The sequence below is a fragment of the Podarcis erhardii genome, assembly GCF_964252035.2.
Source record: "Podarcis erhardii genome assembly, chromosome: 2".
Classification (NCBI taxonomy): domain Eukaryota; kingdom Metazoa; phylum Chordata; class Lepidosauria; order Squamata; family Lacertidae; genus Podarcis; species Podarcis erhardii.
The window spans coordinates 43,268,205-43,283,735 of NC_138498.1; the positions used below are offsets into that span (position 1 = coordinate 43,268,205).

Sequence of the window (15,531 nt, forward strand, 5' to 3'; positions counted from 1 at the left end):
TCTGCCTTTGTAGCTTGGTGAGCATCTGGAGTGCAGTGGCCTAACAAACCAGAGCTAAGCAGGGTTGTTGGGTTTGGACATAACCCCTATCTGTAGTTAAAACAAGACATGTTCATAAGCCAACAACAACTTATGGTTTCACACTGTGGGTGGCATTAAGTTTTTCTCAAAGTAGACCCGTTGAAATTAATAGGCCTAATTTAGCCATGTTAATTAATTTTAGTGAGTCTTCTCAGAGTAAAACCTAGTTGAGTACCACCTTGTGGTTTGGGTTTGTATATTCAAGCTATAGTTAGACTAACCAAACTATGGCTTGGTGTTATGTGTGAACCAGGCCACTGAGGTTTAATAAGATTTGTCTTCAACACAAGGGAGGCCCTTATTCCACCTAACCTTTCATACACACAACTTGCTCTTCTTAGGGCCAAGCCATAGGTGTCTACTTTGAGGTTAAATTATACTTCCTTCTTGTCCCACTTTCGCATCCTTCATTCTCTCTCTCCCTCTCCCTCTCCCATACAAACACACATTTCTCAGCATCATGTTCCCTGACACTGTCACTCTATCCTGTTTCTTTTATAAGGCAGTGGTGTAATAGATAACAGAAAAGAAAGCACCATCTGCCTGAGCCCTTTTAATGTTGTCTGGCATGATTTCCTTAGAGCTGCCAAACATACTGTGCTATTCACTAGGTTTTCTGGAGTCAAGAACTCAGCCTGCCCCTTTATGGAAGAGACAGTGTGCCTGGCCAAGCAGGCCAGTGATTGCCACTGCCTGGTGGGTTCTGCAGCAGAAAGCCCCCTTTTCTACTGGATGGCTATCGGAATATAACCTTTCCTGCAAACCTGGGTGACTGTTGCCTTCTCTCTTCTTTTCCAGATGGCAGCTACTATCGACATGAATTTCCAGAGTGATTTGTTGGCAATATTTGAAGAGAATCTTTTCTAATAGCGCCTGGTTTTCTTTGCCTGACTCCTTAATTTCCTGGCAAATCTTTGACTCTCCATAGTGTTGTTGGCGGCTGGGAGGAGAGCATTCCTGCAGCCTTTCTGCATGTGTGACAGATGTGGCCTCAGAAGGATCAGCAGAGTCTGCCTTACAATGTGATTTTCTTCCCCACCCCGCCTCACTGAAGAAAGAAAGACCAAGACAAGCCAACTCTGTACTAGGTTTGAGTCAGTGGACATGCAGTTACTGGGAAGGGTGCCCCTGATCACTTGATATTCTCTATGCCAAACTTACTTGCAGTATATCCAGGACTTAATGCTGTTCACCCCTTTTCTATTCTTAAGAGTTCTGTGTTACAGAATGTCTTTGACTCTACAATGCTGTGTGCTGGCAGCACAAGACACTCTGCATTGAGAGGCTGTGTACAAGAAGACATACAAGCTGTTTCTGAGTCCTGTCATCACTGGCTTTGCCTTTAACTAAACTTCCCACAAGCCTGTAGCTGGGAGCCATTCTCTGTAAGTGTTCGCTTGTGAAAAAGGGAATAATTTAGCAGAGGTGTCAAGTGTACCTGGCGATTTGAGTGAGGTTTCTGTTTTTAGCATTGTGTGGAGGTCCAGGAATCTGAGCTAGACTACCAACCAAAGTCAGTTTCTTTCAATCTGTTTATTTTCCTCCAGACAAATTGGCACTGCTCAGCTCTTGAGTGGGTATTCTTGTCTCTTCATTATGGATTGGAGTGGGGAAAACATTAGCACCAGGGGTATCTCCCACCCTGTCAATAGTGTTTGACTGTGGCTGTATTGTATAGTGAATATAGTTGGCATATATTTGTTTGAGTTTTATTGGTGAGCCCACCAAACTCTGTAAAGACACTGCTTATATTTTGCTCAGTTCCAAACTTTTCATCTATATTTTTAACTGTAATACCAGAAAGATACATTTTGGGTTTTAAATGTCATGGAGTCTGTTAAATTAGTTTTTATACAGCAAAGGAGCAGCTCCAAGGAGGGAGTGGGAGTGGACTTGGATCAGCAGGAAGGCCTGCTCCTCTTGCCTTCAGTTGGATTCTCTCACACACTAGCAGTGATCGTTTTCCCAGCACCTTTAGTGTGTTTTTTTTCCATTTTACTCTTTGAATTGTTCCAAGTTTATGTGCCATAAATACCCACTATACAGTACAATACTGGTGTGTCAGTATTGGCCAATCTCTGGAGTAATTAATTGGTTTTACTTTAATACGGTGAATATGCATTTGGTCTGTACTGATCATGGAATAAACTCATCTCTTTTTTTTTAAAGTTGGTGTCGTACTGACATTTCTTTTAAATCCTGCTTGTGATGAAATTACTTAAGGGGGTAAAGCTGCAAAAGGACAGCTTGCCCTCTCACCTGTCTTGCTCCAGCAGAGAAGGGAATTCTCCGGCCACAATTAGCAGGGTTTCTGTCTTGTCACAAACCTGGGAAAAGCTTTTCCTGGGAGCAATCCTAAAGCAACAGAATTCCATAGAAACTGTAGGAAGACAAAGTATCAAGCAGTTGGTGCCTTCTCAGAAGAGACTTTCCCAGAAGGCATCTTACCCCATGGCTGGTTTCATGCTGTAGAACTAAACCAAAAGTTGGAAAAGACCATGCAGGGATTGCTCTCAGTTACTTCCTCTTCCTGCAGTGGACAAATCTTAGCAAATGTATGATGTAGCTTCTAGCAGTGAAAATTGGCCCACTTCAGTTGCAATGAGAAAGAGGCAAGGTTTGTCTGCTTATGGACATTGGTCCTCCAAGCCTTGGACAAGTCCCATGTTGTCAGTGAAATACTTTCTTTTAAATTTGGCTGCCTGAAAAGTGCTTAGGTTTGGTGCATTTGGACTGGCTGCAGCTGACCCCTTGAGGATCCAGTGAAAGGAGAGGAAGGAATAGATAGTTCACCTTTCTGTACTCTTCCTCCAAACAAGTGTTCTCAGAGGAACTCCTGGCCCCAGTATTTGACAGTGTAGAGCTTGTGTTGATACCTCTCTTGACAAAATGTGACTGTTCTGACAGAAACTGTCCTGAGTCTGGGTCAGTGGGGTTGGGCTATTGAACACTGTTATTCAGTGTACTTATTCCTGGCAGCTCAGGCCCTCCCTGGTTAGCTGCTGTAGAGGATGCTATCACTTTGCGTGAACACCTCAAACCAACCTCACTTCTGCGCGTTCAGCCAAAGACATCCCTATTTTCCCATATGACAGAAGTTTTGAAAGACAGTTTGCATAATTTGCCATCATCTCTTCACTCATATGAGATGCATTGCCCAACTAGATTATAACTGGCCAAATGGGAGATAAACTCAGCCTTGTATTATATAATATCTATGTTGTGAAAAGGGTGGTGTCCAAAATGACATAAATATAGGTAGCAACTTATGTTGGGCTACCTTCATGTCTCCAGACCTGGAAAAGACTGTACTACCCTTACTCCTCATGTGATTTTCCAGTGTATTGGGAGGAGTGGGAAAGGCGATACCTAAGGCAGCTCTCAACTGCCTCTGATTAGTATTGCCCTTGCATCTTTTGGTCCTTTTCAGCATCAATCTCAGGTCTTTTTGCAACAGGTGTGTATTGTGGCCTGCTGCACAGCTCCAATATTAGGCTATAGGCTGCCACTGTCAGATGGCATGGCAGACCATGTGTCACCCATTCCCAGCCTAACTTTGGACTTGGCCTTTCAATGAGCAATTAAATCTCTATGCCCTTAGTTGTCAGAGGTGCATGGAGCAGTAGCCATGTACTGAAGGGAACAGACTGAATTTAGGGGCCAGTGATTCTTTGGTATTCTTGTGAGCTGTTGGTCTTCACACTGAATTTTTACCTAAAGGTGCCTTTTTAACTCTACATCATTAGAAGATCTCGAAGCTTTTCTGTGTAGAGTACCAGACAGTTGGGTACTTTGAGGGAGTGAAGGGGTGTCTAAAGAAGAGATGCTCCCAAGATAGCCTCTGTGAAGGCTATTTGAGTATTACCTTGCTGAAAGGATGTGCAAGTAGGTGTTGGTCAAGCTTTCTGCCACCATGAGTTGCTTAAAGCAAGCAAAATGTTGTCTGTGTTCTCCTTCTTCCTGGTAGTTGCCAGTATTGAGAAGGCCAAGGGGGTGTTTGCACTTCCATCTCCAAGCCCAGCAGATCTGTATTAGGAGTGGGCTAGACTTCTGGCCAATAATTGCCCTTAGCTTTAAAATGCAACTGTGTAGTCCAAAGGATGCTGGGTTTCTGAGGACTGTGCACTGGCCTGGGGGGGGTCACTGTATGCTTGGGAACGTGTAGCTGTTCATTTTTTGGACCAACATAAAGGTAGTCACAGTACGCTGGATTGTACACAAAACTAGCTTCCACCCTTTAACTGCTGGCATGTGAGCATTATTACTTCAGAATGAATGAGATGTTGAATCTCTCACTCACACAGATTCTTTGTGAAGGTTTAATTGATGGATTAGCCCTTGGTTTTAAATTGTATCCCAGAAATTGTCAGGGAAAGGGGGCTCATATTACTATGGCTACGGCTCAGAATTAAGTAGAAAGAGCCCCTTGCATCCCCTCCTCTTCCCTGTGCCACTGGTGCATCCTATTTACCACAAGTTCATTAACTGGCCTTAATCTTCTCTTCCTGGCTCTTTTTGTGCAGATCTTTGATGGGGAAGTAGGAACTTTGGCTTCCCTTCTGAACGTTGTTCTGATCTTTTCATTTCCATTGCCAGTCCTTTCTCACAGTATTCCTTGCCCCCATGTCTCCCCCACCCCCACTTGCCCTTTTTACGAAGCACTTTGGATGATCATCTCCCTCCTTTAATTTTAAGCTCAGGGTTTTTGGGGTACTTTTAGTGCACATCCGCTGTAAGAGTTGATCACAGATGAGCTCACATCCACTGTAAGAGTTGGTCACACATGAGCTCATCACAATTGTACATAATAAAACCGCACCATACTGACAAAAATAAAGGCATAACAAAATGGAGATGCTGGAACTTCTACCAAGAGAGCACCCTCGGCTGTAAAATTTTAAAAATATATAATTTATATGTATGCAAAGAACAACACCCCTTGTATCTAGTCAGTAGTGAGGTTAGTCCTTTTTTAATGTTAACCCCTCTTTTTGCATTTGACATTTGCCAAACCTTGTCGGTAGTTGAGAGTTCCAAGTAGTGATAGAGTTTTTTAGATTGGTGGCTTACTCAGCTGTCTCGTTCTTCTTCCTCACTCTCCTCTCCTCCTTTCTATCTTTTGCAAACTTCTTGAAATGTTTACAGGCTTGCACCTATCTACTTTAATTTTTTAAAAGCTGTACTTGGTATTTTATTTTTACACATTTCTGAATGATGAACATAGGGTGATATCGTTAGTTGGGACATGATTCTTTTTTTTCTGCCAAAGGTATTTTTTGCTATTCTTGTGTTTTATTTTTCTGTTTTTACAAAATGTTTGTGTTTATAATTTGGTTGTCATTCAGACTGAGACATATTTAATTTCCCTTTCTTCCCCCAACCCCATGTATGATTTTAACAATTACAGACATTAGATGTAGGAGTCTAGCCTAAATGATGTAATCTTGTTTATTTTTTCCCCTTCTTCAGTCTTGTACAAATGAATAAGAGAAATGTACAATCCCACTGTACTTAATGCACGGAACGCTTGGCAAATAATTATGTCAGTGAATTTGAAACTTGTATTAAACACTTTAGACATTTGTAGAAGGGAATTCATAGAATTTTCACTTATATACTAAAGGTTTTTTGTGCAGTTCTCATTGCAAAAAATAAACATTTGTACTGAAGATATGAAGTACACTTTTTTTCTTTGATCTTTTGCTCTTGTACAGGAAGACTTGGCAAAGGCTACACTGAATGTTGGGTCCCAGCTCATCAACTGGTTTCCCTCACAGTTCAAATTTCAGTTGCATGTTGTACAAGCTCAGTTTTCTGAAAGCCCTCCCCAGTACAGAAATTGCCACTGCAATTAGTTTTCTAATAATATTTCAGATCTACCCCATAACAAATGTTGAAATATCAGCACTGCAACCTATATATGCTCTGATGAATAAACTAATTTGTTCTGTATTTAATAATTTTATAATTTCATGATGTTTTAATTATTTTATTGTTTTTTATAAGTTGATGGTATATAAAAGCTTATTAAAAAAAATGTCTGCCCCATACCAAATGTTGAAATATCAGGACTGCAACCCATTAAAATAGGAGACCACAGTCAAAATCCAAAGCTGCCAGACAGTACTAGAAACAGGATGCTTTGTTTATTTATTTATATTAAATTTGTATAGATCTCAGGGCTGTTCACAGCATAAAAATACAAGATTAAAGCACAAAATATATAATAAAAATAAGCACAAAACCAAAACACCAGTAACCTCTGTTCCTCCTGCCCAACACATTTTAAAGTGTATATATAGGATGTCTATTAGCCCAAGGCCTGGTTGAAGAGGAACGTATTCGCTAGGCAGCTAAAGGTGGATAATGAAGGTGCCAGCTGGACCTTTCTGGGGAGAGCACACCACAAATGGAGATCCACTGCAGAAAATGCTCCTGTTGTTGCCACCCTCTCATGGAGGAAGCGCGTGAAGAAGGGCTCATATGATGACTGCAGTTTCCAGGTCAATTCATATGGCGAGAGGTGATCCTTGAGATATTGCAGTCCTGAGCCATTAAAGGCTTTATAGGTCAAAACCAGCACTTTGAATTGGGCCTGGAAGCTAATTGGCAGCTAGTGAAGTCAGGTCAGGATCGGTGTAATATACTCAAACTGGCTTGGCCCCCTGAGCAACCTGGCCACTGAATTCTGCACCAACTGGTTTCCAAACTGACTTCAAAGGCAGCCCTACATATAGCGCATGTCAGTAATCTAACCTAGAAGTAGACCACAGAAGTTAGGCTATCCCTGCCCAGATAGGGGCCCAGCTGGGCCACCAGCTGAAGCTGATGAAAAGCACCCCATGCCACTGAGGCCACTTCAGCCTCAAGTGACAGCAAAGGATCAAGAAGTACCCACCCCCCAAGCTACATACCTGCTCATTCAGAGGGAGTGTAACCCCATCAACAGCAGACAACCTCCCATCCACCCAGTCTAAAGAACCGCTTCAGTCTTACCTGGATTGAACTGCAATTTGTTAGTTCTCATCCAGTTAATTACCAAGGCAAGACAACATTCCAGCACATCCACTGCCATACCTGTAGATGTAAAGGAAAAGTAGAGCTGAGTTGTCAGCATATTGCTGACAACATACTCCAAACTTCTGCATAACCCCACTCAGCAGTTTCATGTAAATGTTAAGCATAGGGGGTAAAAGCAAATCATGAGGAACCCCACACTGAAGGCTCCATGGTGCAAAAAAACCACACTCAAGCATTATCCTCCGGAAATGTCCATCCAAGTAGGACTGGAACCACTGCAAAACAGTGCCACCCATCCTTAATTTGGACAGCCGCTCCAGAAGGATGCCATGGTTGATGGTATTGAAAGCTGCTGAGAAGTTGAAGAGAATTAACAGGGACACATTTCCTGTCTCCTGACAAGAGATCCTCAAACTGGGCAGCCAAAGCAGTGTCTGTGCCAATCTTTGGCCTAAACCCTCTTTGAAATGGATCTAGAAAATCAAGTTTCCTCCAAGAGCACCTGAGTATGATCTGCAACCACCCACTCAAGAACCTTGCTCATGAAAGGGAAGTTAGCAACTGGCTGGTAGTTGTTAGATTTTCTGAACTGAAGGAGGGTTTCTTGAGGAGTGGTTTTACTACTACCTCCTTCAAGCAGGCAGGGACCACCCCCTCTCACAAGGAGGCATTAATCACCTCCCTGCTAGCTTTTATCAGCCAAGAGGGGCAAGGGTCCAGAGGATGTTATAAAGTCAGCAGTGTGCCATAACCCCCATAATCTACCTGCCTCCTTGAGTGAGTGAATTGTGTCCTGCCTTTAAATATGATTTTGATTTTTTTCTCTATTTCATTTTATGCTAGTTTTAATGTATGTTATTCATTCATTCATTCATTCATTCGCTGTTGTTAATTCACTTTGAGTGACCTTTTGTAAAAAAAAAAACCAACTAGTAAGTTTTTTTATTATTGTTTTATATAACCCATCATCCTACCTCCCTAACCATAGCTGCTTACAACCAGTCCAAATAAAAAAGGTTTGCAACAATCCTGAAACATCCTCAGATGCTGCCGAGTCTTCAGGGGAAGGAAGTCCTACAATTGCAGAAGTTGCCATTGAGAGTGTACACAGATGGTAATCTCAAGCAGGCTGGTATCAGCTGAGTGTTAAGACCACCAGCATCTTTTAAGAGGCATATACCATCAAAGGGCTTTGCAACCCAAACTAGCATCTTGAGTTGAATTGTATCCGGAAATCACTGAGGAACAAGTGGAAATACTCGAAAGGGCTGTAACATGTTCCGTACAACCTGCCCCTGCCAGGAGATACACTCCTGCATTCTGTTCAAAGTTTAAAACCCTAGAACAGCTGGTATTTTGGCAAAGATGAAGTATCATGATGGGCACTCCATTGCTACAGAAATGATAAAAACAGTAGTGATGTGACAACCGTTTGAAGCGGCTATGTGACTGATTACATCAAATATCAGAGCAATAGTAATAGGGTGCATGGCCAGAATATAAAGTGGGGAATCAGTGTTGCTCAGTGTGCAGGTGCCTACAAAACCACTAGTAGAAGGAAGAACTATAAAACATTCAAGTCTCTCTTCTGTGTGATCTCCCCAGTTCGCAGTTTTAAAGGGCATTTTGATCAGATGACCCCACTTTCAAGGGAAGCATTACAAATTGGAAAAAATTCTGCTCTTAGTCCCACTTTACAACAGACTACTTAGTCCCACTTTACAACAGTCATGCTTTTTACTACAAATAGTTTTGTATGTAGTACAGGCAGCAGCCCACAATACTGGCAGCAGCTGCAGTGGAGTGCTATTCCCATGGCTGCCCGCTACTGCCAATTTCTTCACGATTTGTGAAGACAGTTGGCATTGCTGAGGGGGAAGAGCAAAGCACCACCCTGCCTTTCCCCTAGAAGGGAGAGGGCGTGGTTGCCTACCCTAGGTGAGCTTCTGCTGCAATTGCTGATTCCCCACTCCACCAGACCTTGCTTGTGCGGCAGAGTAAGTCCCAGTATGCCGATGAGCTTGCTTTTTATGGGTTTATGTATGACAGCAGACGGGGTACCTCTCCTCAATCTTGGAAGGTGAACATACTTCAAAACTCTTCTGACAGGGGTGGGAAATTAAAGCTGACATTGAAGCAAACACATGAGCTGATTTTCACACACACACAATTAATACCAATTTTCATTATTATTACCATAGGGTACACACAATGATACAATTCTGTTCATAGTGGTGGAATGATTATACCTCATATAATCAAATGGGTTATTGACAGGCTCCCTTACTAGAGGGTATTGTTAAATTTCTATAACATCCATTTGAAGATCACAGGGCAGTTTACAATATAAAACCACAGAAATGCATACCATAATAACAAACAAAACCAATAACCCCACACACATAGTTTAAGAAACCATAGCTTGTTATTTATAACAGTATACAAACAAGCACATTATTATTCATATCAGATGCACATCAGTATCGGTTTGCATATAGTAGTATGGGGCGGGGCGTTTCTAGAAAGAGGTGGTGAAACTTGCTGAGCATCCACCCAAATTTGTTGAGCTGAAAGGCTGCCAGAATGCACCTGAGAGGTTCTGCTGAGTTCCAGCTTTAAAAAAAGCCCTGGTATTATATACCCGTTCCTAGTAATGGCAAGCTCTGGAAATGTTCCCATGAACCACAAGTAATTACAGTGGTACCTCGGGTTACATATGCTTCAGGTTACATACGCTTCAGGTTACACACTCCGCTAAGCCAGAAATAGTGCTTCAGGATAAGAACAGAAATCGGGCTCCAGCAGCAGCAGGAGGCCCCATTAGCTAAAGTGGTGCTTCAGGTTAAGAACAGTTTCAGGTTAAGAACGGACCTCTGGAACGAATTAAGTACTTAACCTGAGATACCACTGTATTGCCAATAAGTCTGTAATCCTTAATTGAGGATACATTCATTATAGCTGCTAATAACGCGAGTGACATGTTCTTAGCCACACTAGCAGCAATATTCATCTTAAGCCTATAGATGGCACATTTGTGTTCATTCATGCACACCAAGGAAGGTATCAGCTGGCATGGAGGAAGTACAAGAGACATGTGGGATGTGGGTGGAAACACAGTTCAATGAGATTGAGCACGCTCAGTGGCCACAGAATGCTGTTTTAAGTTTGGGAATAAGAACACATGGAGGGATGATGGATAAGCGTACCCTGGAAGACAGCACTCCATACTGCAACATTTTGTTGCAGATATAATAAGCAACTTTGTTTTATTATTGAATTGTCCAAAGTGCTGAAGAGCTGGTTTTAATGGTGACACCTAGGACTATTCCTAGAGCTGCATGTATCCCTAACACAACTGCGCAGTCTTGTGTTTCTTACCTGTTTTGCACTGGGAGCTGAGTATTCTCCTAGGGAAACTGACATCGGAAACTGTCATCTGAAGGGTGAAACAAATAGGTAAGGTCAGGCATATAAGCAGCAGGATGGCCTAGGCCTGCAACTTAACTTCTGAGCAGATGGATGTCTCAGTAATCAGGATTTTGACCATGTTTTATCAAATGTCTACTTTGTACAACATGTTGCAAGTATTTGAACAATTGTGATACCCCAGTGGCAGGCCCATGCAGAGCTTGTCTGAAACCTGGGAAGTGTCTCGTCAGAATAAAGTTATAAACTCAAACAAAAAAGCAGCCGGTCCATGGAGGGCCCCTCCCGCCAACTTAGTCCTCCGAGTCCCAGGGCAAGTATACCTAGCTGCCCACCCACTTTTGCAGGAACATGGCACTGAAAGAGGGAGTCCCCATTTTCTGACGAATTTCAGTCCCCAAGATTGCGTGGGAATAGCTCGGTAATTTAAGGGTTCACTTAATGCCACCCATTTAGTTGGATAATTATGGTGCGGTTGGTACCAATCATTGAAACAAATAGTTCTTATACCAGGGAGGTGCAGTGAGTGAAGCTCTGTGGTTTCTGATGGTATTGAGGCCAGAGCCAGATGTAAAACACTGGTTTCTGCCATGTACAAGGATGGAATTCAACTTTTAAAAGCTTTCTGTTCACCAGTGATGTATAGCTGAAAGCACCTTGGGGAGGGGAAGCAATAACTCAGCTTTGTCTCTTGCTCTTTTTTTACAACAGGAAATCTGGGGAAGCAATGTGTGTTGGGGGGGGGGAATAGCTTGAAAACATTCCTTTTTAAACATTAAGTTTTGTATTCTTTTTCTCTTTAATATATTGTTAGTGCTGGCTCTTGACATTTTTGCTTCTGTTTTTAATTCAATAATTTGTTATATATATATTCAGATTTCTCCCTTCCAAGTAAAATTGTTTTTTTGGATTACATGCATACCACGTAGCAGGACTCCAGTTCATGGGCAATTTCACAACCTTCATGAGCTGGTGATGTCCAAATCAACTTATCTAACAAGCAATACTATTTACATATGAGCTAAGCAGAGGATTCCGTTTCCTCCACCCATTTTAGCATGTGACGCTTAATGCTTAATTATTACCATAGGGTACACACAATGATACAATTCTGTTCATAGTGGTGGAATGATTATACCTCATATAATCAAATGGGTTATTGACAGGCTCCCTTACTAGAGGGTATTGTTAAATTTCTATAACATCCATTTGAAGATCACAGGGCAGTTTACAATATAAAACCACAGAAATGCATACCATAATAACAAACAAAACCAATAACCCCACACACATAGTTTAAGAAACCATAGCTTGTTATTTATAACAGTATACAAACAAGCACATTATTATTCATATCAGATGCACATCAGTATCGGTTTGCATATAGTAGTATGGGGCGGGGCGTTTCTAGAAAGAGGTGGTGAAACTTGCTGAGCATCCACCCAAATTTGTTGAGCTGAAAGGCTGCCAGAATGCACCTGAGAGGTTCTGCTGAGTTCCAGCTTTAAAAAAAGCCCTGGTATTATATACCCGTTCCTAGTAATGGCAAGCTCTGGAAATGTTCCCATGAACCACAAGTAATTACAGTGGTACCTCGGGTTACATATGCTTCAGGTTACATACGCTTCAGGTTACACACTCCGCTAAGCCAGAAATAGTGCTTCAGGATAAGAACAGAAATCGGGCTCCAGCAGCAGCAGGAGGCCCCATTAGCTAAAGTGGTGCTTCAGGTTAAGAACAGTTTCAGGTTAAGAACGGACCTCTGGAACGAATTAAGTACTTAACCTGAGATACCACTGTATTGCCAATAAGTCTGTAATCCTTAATTGAGGATACATTCATTATAGCTGCTAATAACGCGAGTGACATGTTCTTAGCCACACTAGCAGCAATATTCATCTTAAGCCTATAGATGGCACATTTGTGTTCATTCATGCACACCAAGGAAGGTATCAGCTGGCATGGAGGAAGTACAAGAGACATGTGGGATGTGGGTGGAAACACAGTTCAATGAGATTGAGCACGCTCAGTGGCCACAGAATGCTGTTTTAAGTTTGGGAATAAGAACACATGGAGGGATGATGGATAAGCGTACCCTGGAAGACAGCACTCCATACTGCAACATTTTGTTGCAGATATAATAAGCAACTTTGTTTTATTATTGAATTGTCCAAAGTGCTGAAGAGCTGGTTTTAATGGTGACACCTAGGACTATTCCTAGAGCTGCATGTATCCCTAACACAACTGCGCAGTCTTGTGTTTCTTACCTGTTTTGCACTGGGAGCTGAGTATTCTCCTAGGGAAACTGACATCGGAAACTGTCATCTGAAGGGTGAAACAAATAGGTAAGGTCAGGCATATAAGCAGCAGGATGGCCTAGGCCTGCAACTTAACTTCTGAGCAGATGGATGTCTCAGTAATCAGGATTTTGACCATGTTTTATCAAATGTCTACTTTGTACAACATGTTGCAAGTATTTGAACAATTGTGATACCCCAGTGGCAGGCCCATGCAGAGCTTGTCTGAAACCTGGGAAGTGTCTCGTCAGAATAAAGTTATAAACTCAAACAAAAAAGCAGCCGGTCCATGGAGGGCCCCTCCCGCCAACTTAGTCCTCCGAGTCCCAGGGCAAGTATACCTAGCTGCCCACCCACTTTTGCAGGAACATGGCACTGAAAGAGGGAGTCCCCATTTTCTGACGAATTTCAGTCCCCAAGATTGCGTGGGAATAGCTCGGTAATTTAAGGGTTCACTTAATGCCACCCATTTAGTTGGATAATTATGGTGCGGTTGGTACCAATCATTGAAACAAATAGTTCTTATACCAGGGAGGTGCAGTGAGTGAAGCTCTGTGGTTTCTGATGGTATTGAGGCCAGAGCCAGATGTAAAACACTGGTTTCTGCCATGTACAAGGATGGAATTCAACTTTTAAAAGCTTTCTGTTCACCAGTGATGTATAGCTGAAAGCACCTTGGGGAGGGGAAGCAATAACTCAGCTTTGTCTCTTGCTCTTTTTTTACAACAGGAAATCTGGGGAAGCAATGTGTGTTGGGGGGGGGGAATAGCTTGAAAACATTCCTTTTTAAACATTAAGTTTTGTATTCTTTTTCTCTTTAATATATTGTTAGTGCTGGCTCTTGACATTTTTGCTTCTGTTTTTAATTCAATAATTTGTTATATATATATTCAGATTTCTCCCTTCCAAGTAAAATTGTTTTTTTGGATTACATGCATACCACGTAGCAGGACTCCAGTTCATGGGCAATTTCACAACCTTCATGAGCTGGTGATGTCCAAATCAACTTATCTAACAAGCAATACTATTTACATATGAGCTAAGCAGAGGATTCCGTTTCCTCCACCCATTTTAGCATGTGACGCTTAATGCTTAATTATTACCATAGGGTACACACAATGATACAATTCTGTTCATAGTGGTGGAATGATTATACCTCATATAATCAAATGGGTTATTGACAGGCTCCCTTACTAGAGGGTATTGTTAAATTTCTATAACATCCATTTGAAGATCACAGGGCAGTTTACAATATAAAACCACAGAAATGCATACCATAATAACAAACAAAACCAATAACCCCACACACATAGTTTAAGAAACCATAGCTTGTTATTTATAACAGTATACAAACAAGCACATTATTATTCATATCAGATGCACATCAGTATCGGTTTGCATATAGTAGTATGGGGCGGGGCGTTTCTAGAAAGAGGTGGTGAAACTTGCTGAGCATCCACCCAAATTTGTTGAGCTGAAAGGCTGCCAGAATGCACCTGAGAGGTTCTGCTGAGTTCCAGCTTTAAAAAAAGCCCTGGTATTATATACCCGTTCCTAGTAATGGCAAGCTCTGGAAATGTTCCCATGAACCACAAGTAATTACAGTGGTACCTCGGGTTACATATGCTTCAGGTTACATACGCTTCAGGTTACACACTCCGCTAAGCCAGAAATAGTGCTTCAGGATAAGAACAGAAATCGGGCTCCAGCAGCAGCAGGAGGCCCCATTAGCTAAAGTGGTGCTTCAGGTTAAGAACAGTTTCAGGTTAAGAACGGACCTCTGGAACGAATTAAGTACTTAACCTGAGATACCACTGTATTGCCAATAAGTCTGTAATCCTTAATTGAGGATACATTCATTATAGCTGCTAATAACGCGAGTGACATGTTCTTAGCCACACTAGCAGCAATATTCATCTTAAGCCTATAGATGGCACATTTGTGTTCATTCATGCACACCAAGGAAGGTATCAGCTGGCATGGAGGAAGTACAAGAGACATGTGGGATGTGGGTGGAAACACAGTTCAATGAGATTGAGCACGCTCAGTGGCCACAGAATGCTGTTTTAAGTTTGGGAATAAGAACACATGGAGGGATGATGGATAAGCGTACCCTGGAAGACAGCACTCCATACTGCAACATTTTGTTGCAGATATAATAAGCAACTTTGTTTTATTATTGAATTGTCCAAAGTGCTGAAGAGCTGGTTTTAATGGTGACACCTAGGACTATTCCTAGAGCTGCATGTATCCCTAACACAACTGCGCAGTCTTGTGTTTCTTACCTGTTTTGCACTGGGAGCTGAGTATTCTCCTAGGGAAACTGACATCGGAAACTGTCATCTGAAGGGTGAAACAAATAGGTAAGGTCAGGCATATAAGCAGCAGGATGGCCTAGGCCTGCAACTTAACTTCTGAGCAGATGGATGTCTCAGTAATCAGGATTTTGACCATGTTTTATCAAATGTCTACTTTGTACAACATGTTGCAAGTATTTGAACAATTGTGATACCCCAGTGGCAGGCCCATGCAGAGCTTGTCTGAAACCTGGGAAGTGTCTCGTCAGAATAAAGTTATAAACTCAAACAAAAAAGCAGCCGGTCCATGGAGGGCCCCTCCCGCCAACTTAGTCCTCCGAGTCCCAGGGCAAGTATACCTAGCTGCCCACCCACTTTTGCAGGAACATGGCACTGAAAGAGGGAGTCCC

At 42.1% G+C, this 15,531-nt stretch overlaps 1 protein-coding gene and 1 long non-coding RNA gene across 13 annotated transcripts in view; one reads left to right on the plus strand and one right to left on the minus strand.

The window, feature by feature from the left end:
* The window catches only part of BRD4 (bromodomain containing 4), a 70,867-nt gene extending 68,618 nt beyond the window's left edge, over nt 1-2,249 (plus strand). For all 5 annotated transcript variants that reach the window (XM_081848636.1, XM_081848640.1, XM_081848639.1 and 2 more), the window contains exon 21: nt 880-2,249. In XM_081848636.1, coding sequence (XP_081704762.1) covers nt 880-948 — 69 coding nt within the window. In that variant the 3' untranslated portion in view covers nt 949-2,249. The remainder of the gene's footprint in view (nt 1-879) is intronic.
* LOC309334475 overlaps nt 1-15,531 on the minus strand; it is a 41,718-nt gene that overhangs the window by 23,854 nt on the left and 2,333 nt on the right. For 7 of the 8 annotated variants that reach the window (XR_014153101.1, XR_014153102.1, XR_014153103.1 and 4 more), the window contains exon 2: nt 15,110-15,167. This is a non-coding gene — a long non-coding RNA (uncharacterized lncRNA). Of the gene's footprint in view, nt 1-10,479; nt 10,538-15,109; nt 15,168-15,531 lie in introns of all 8 variants that reach the window. The other variant, XR_014153108.1, reaches the window with a different exon arrangement.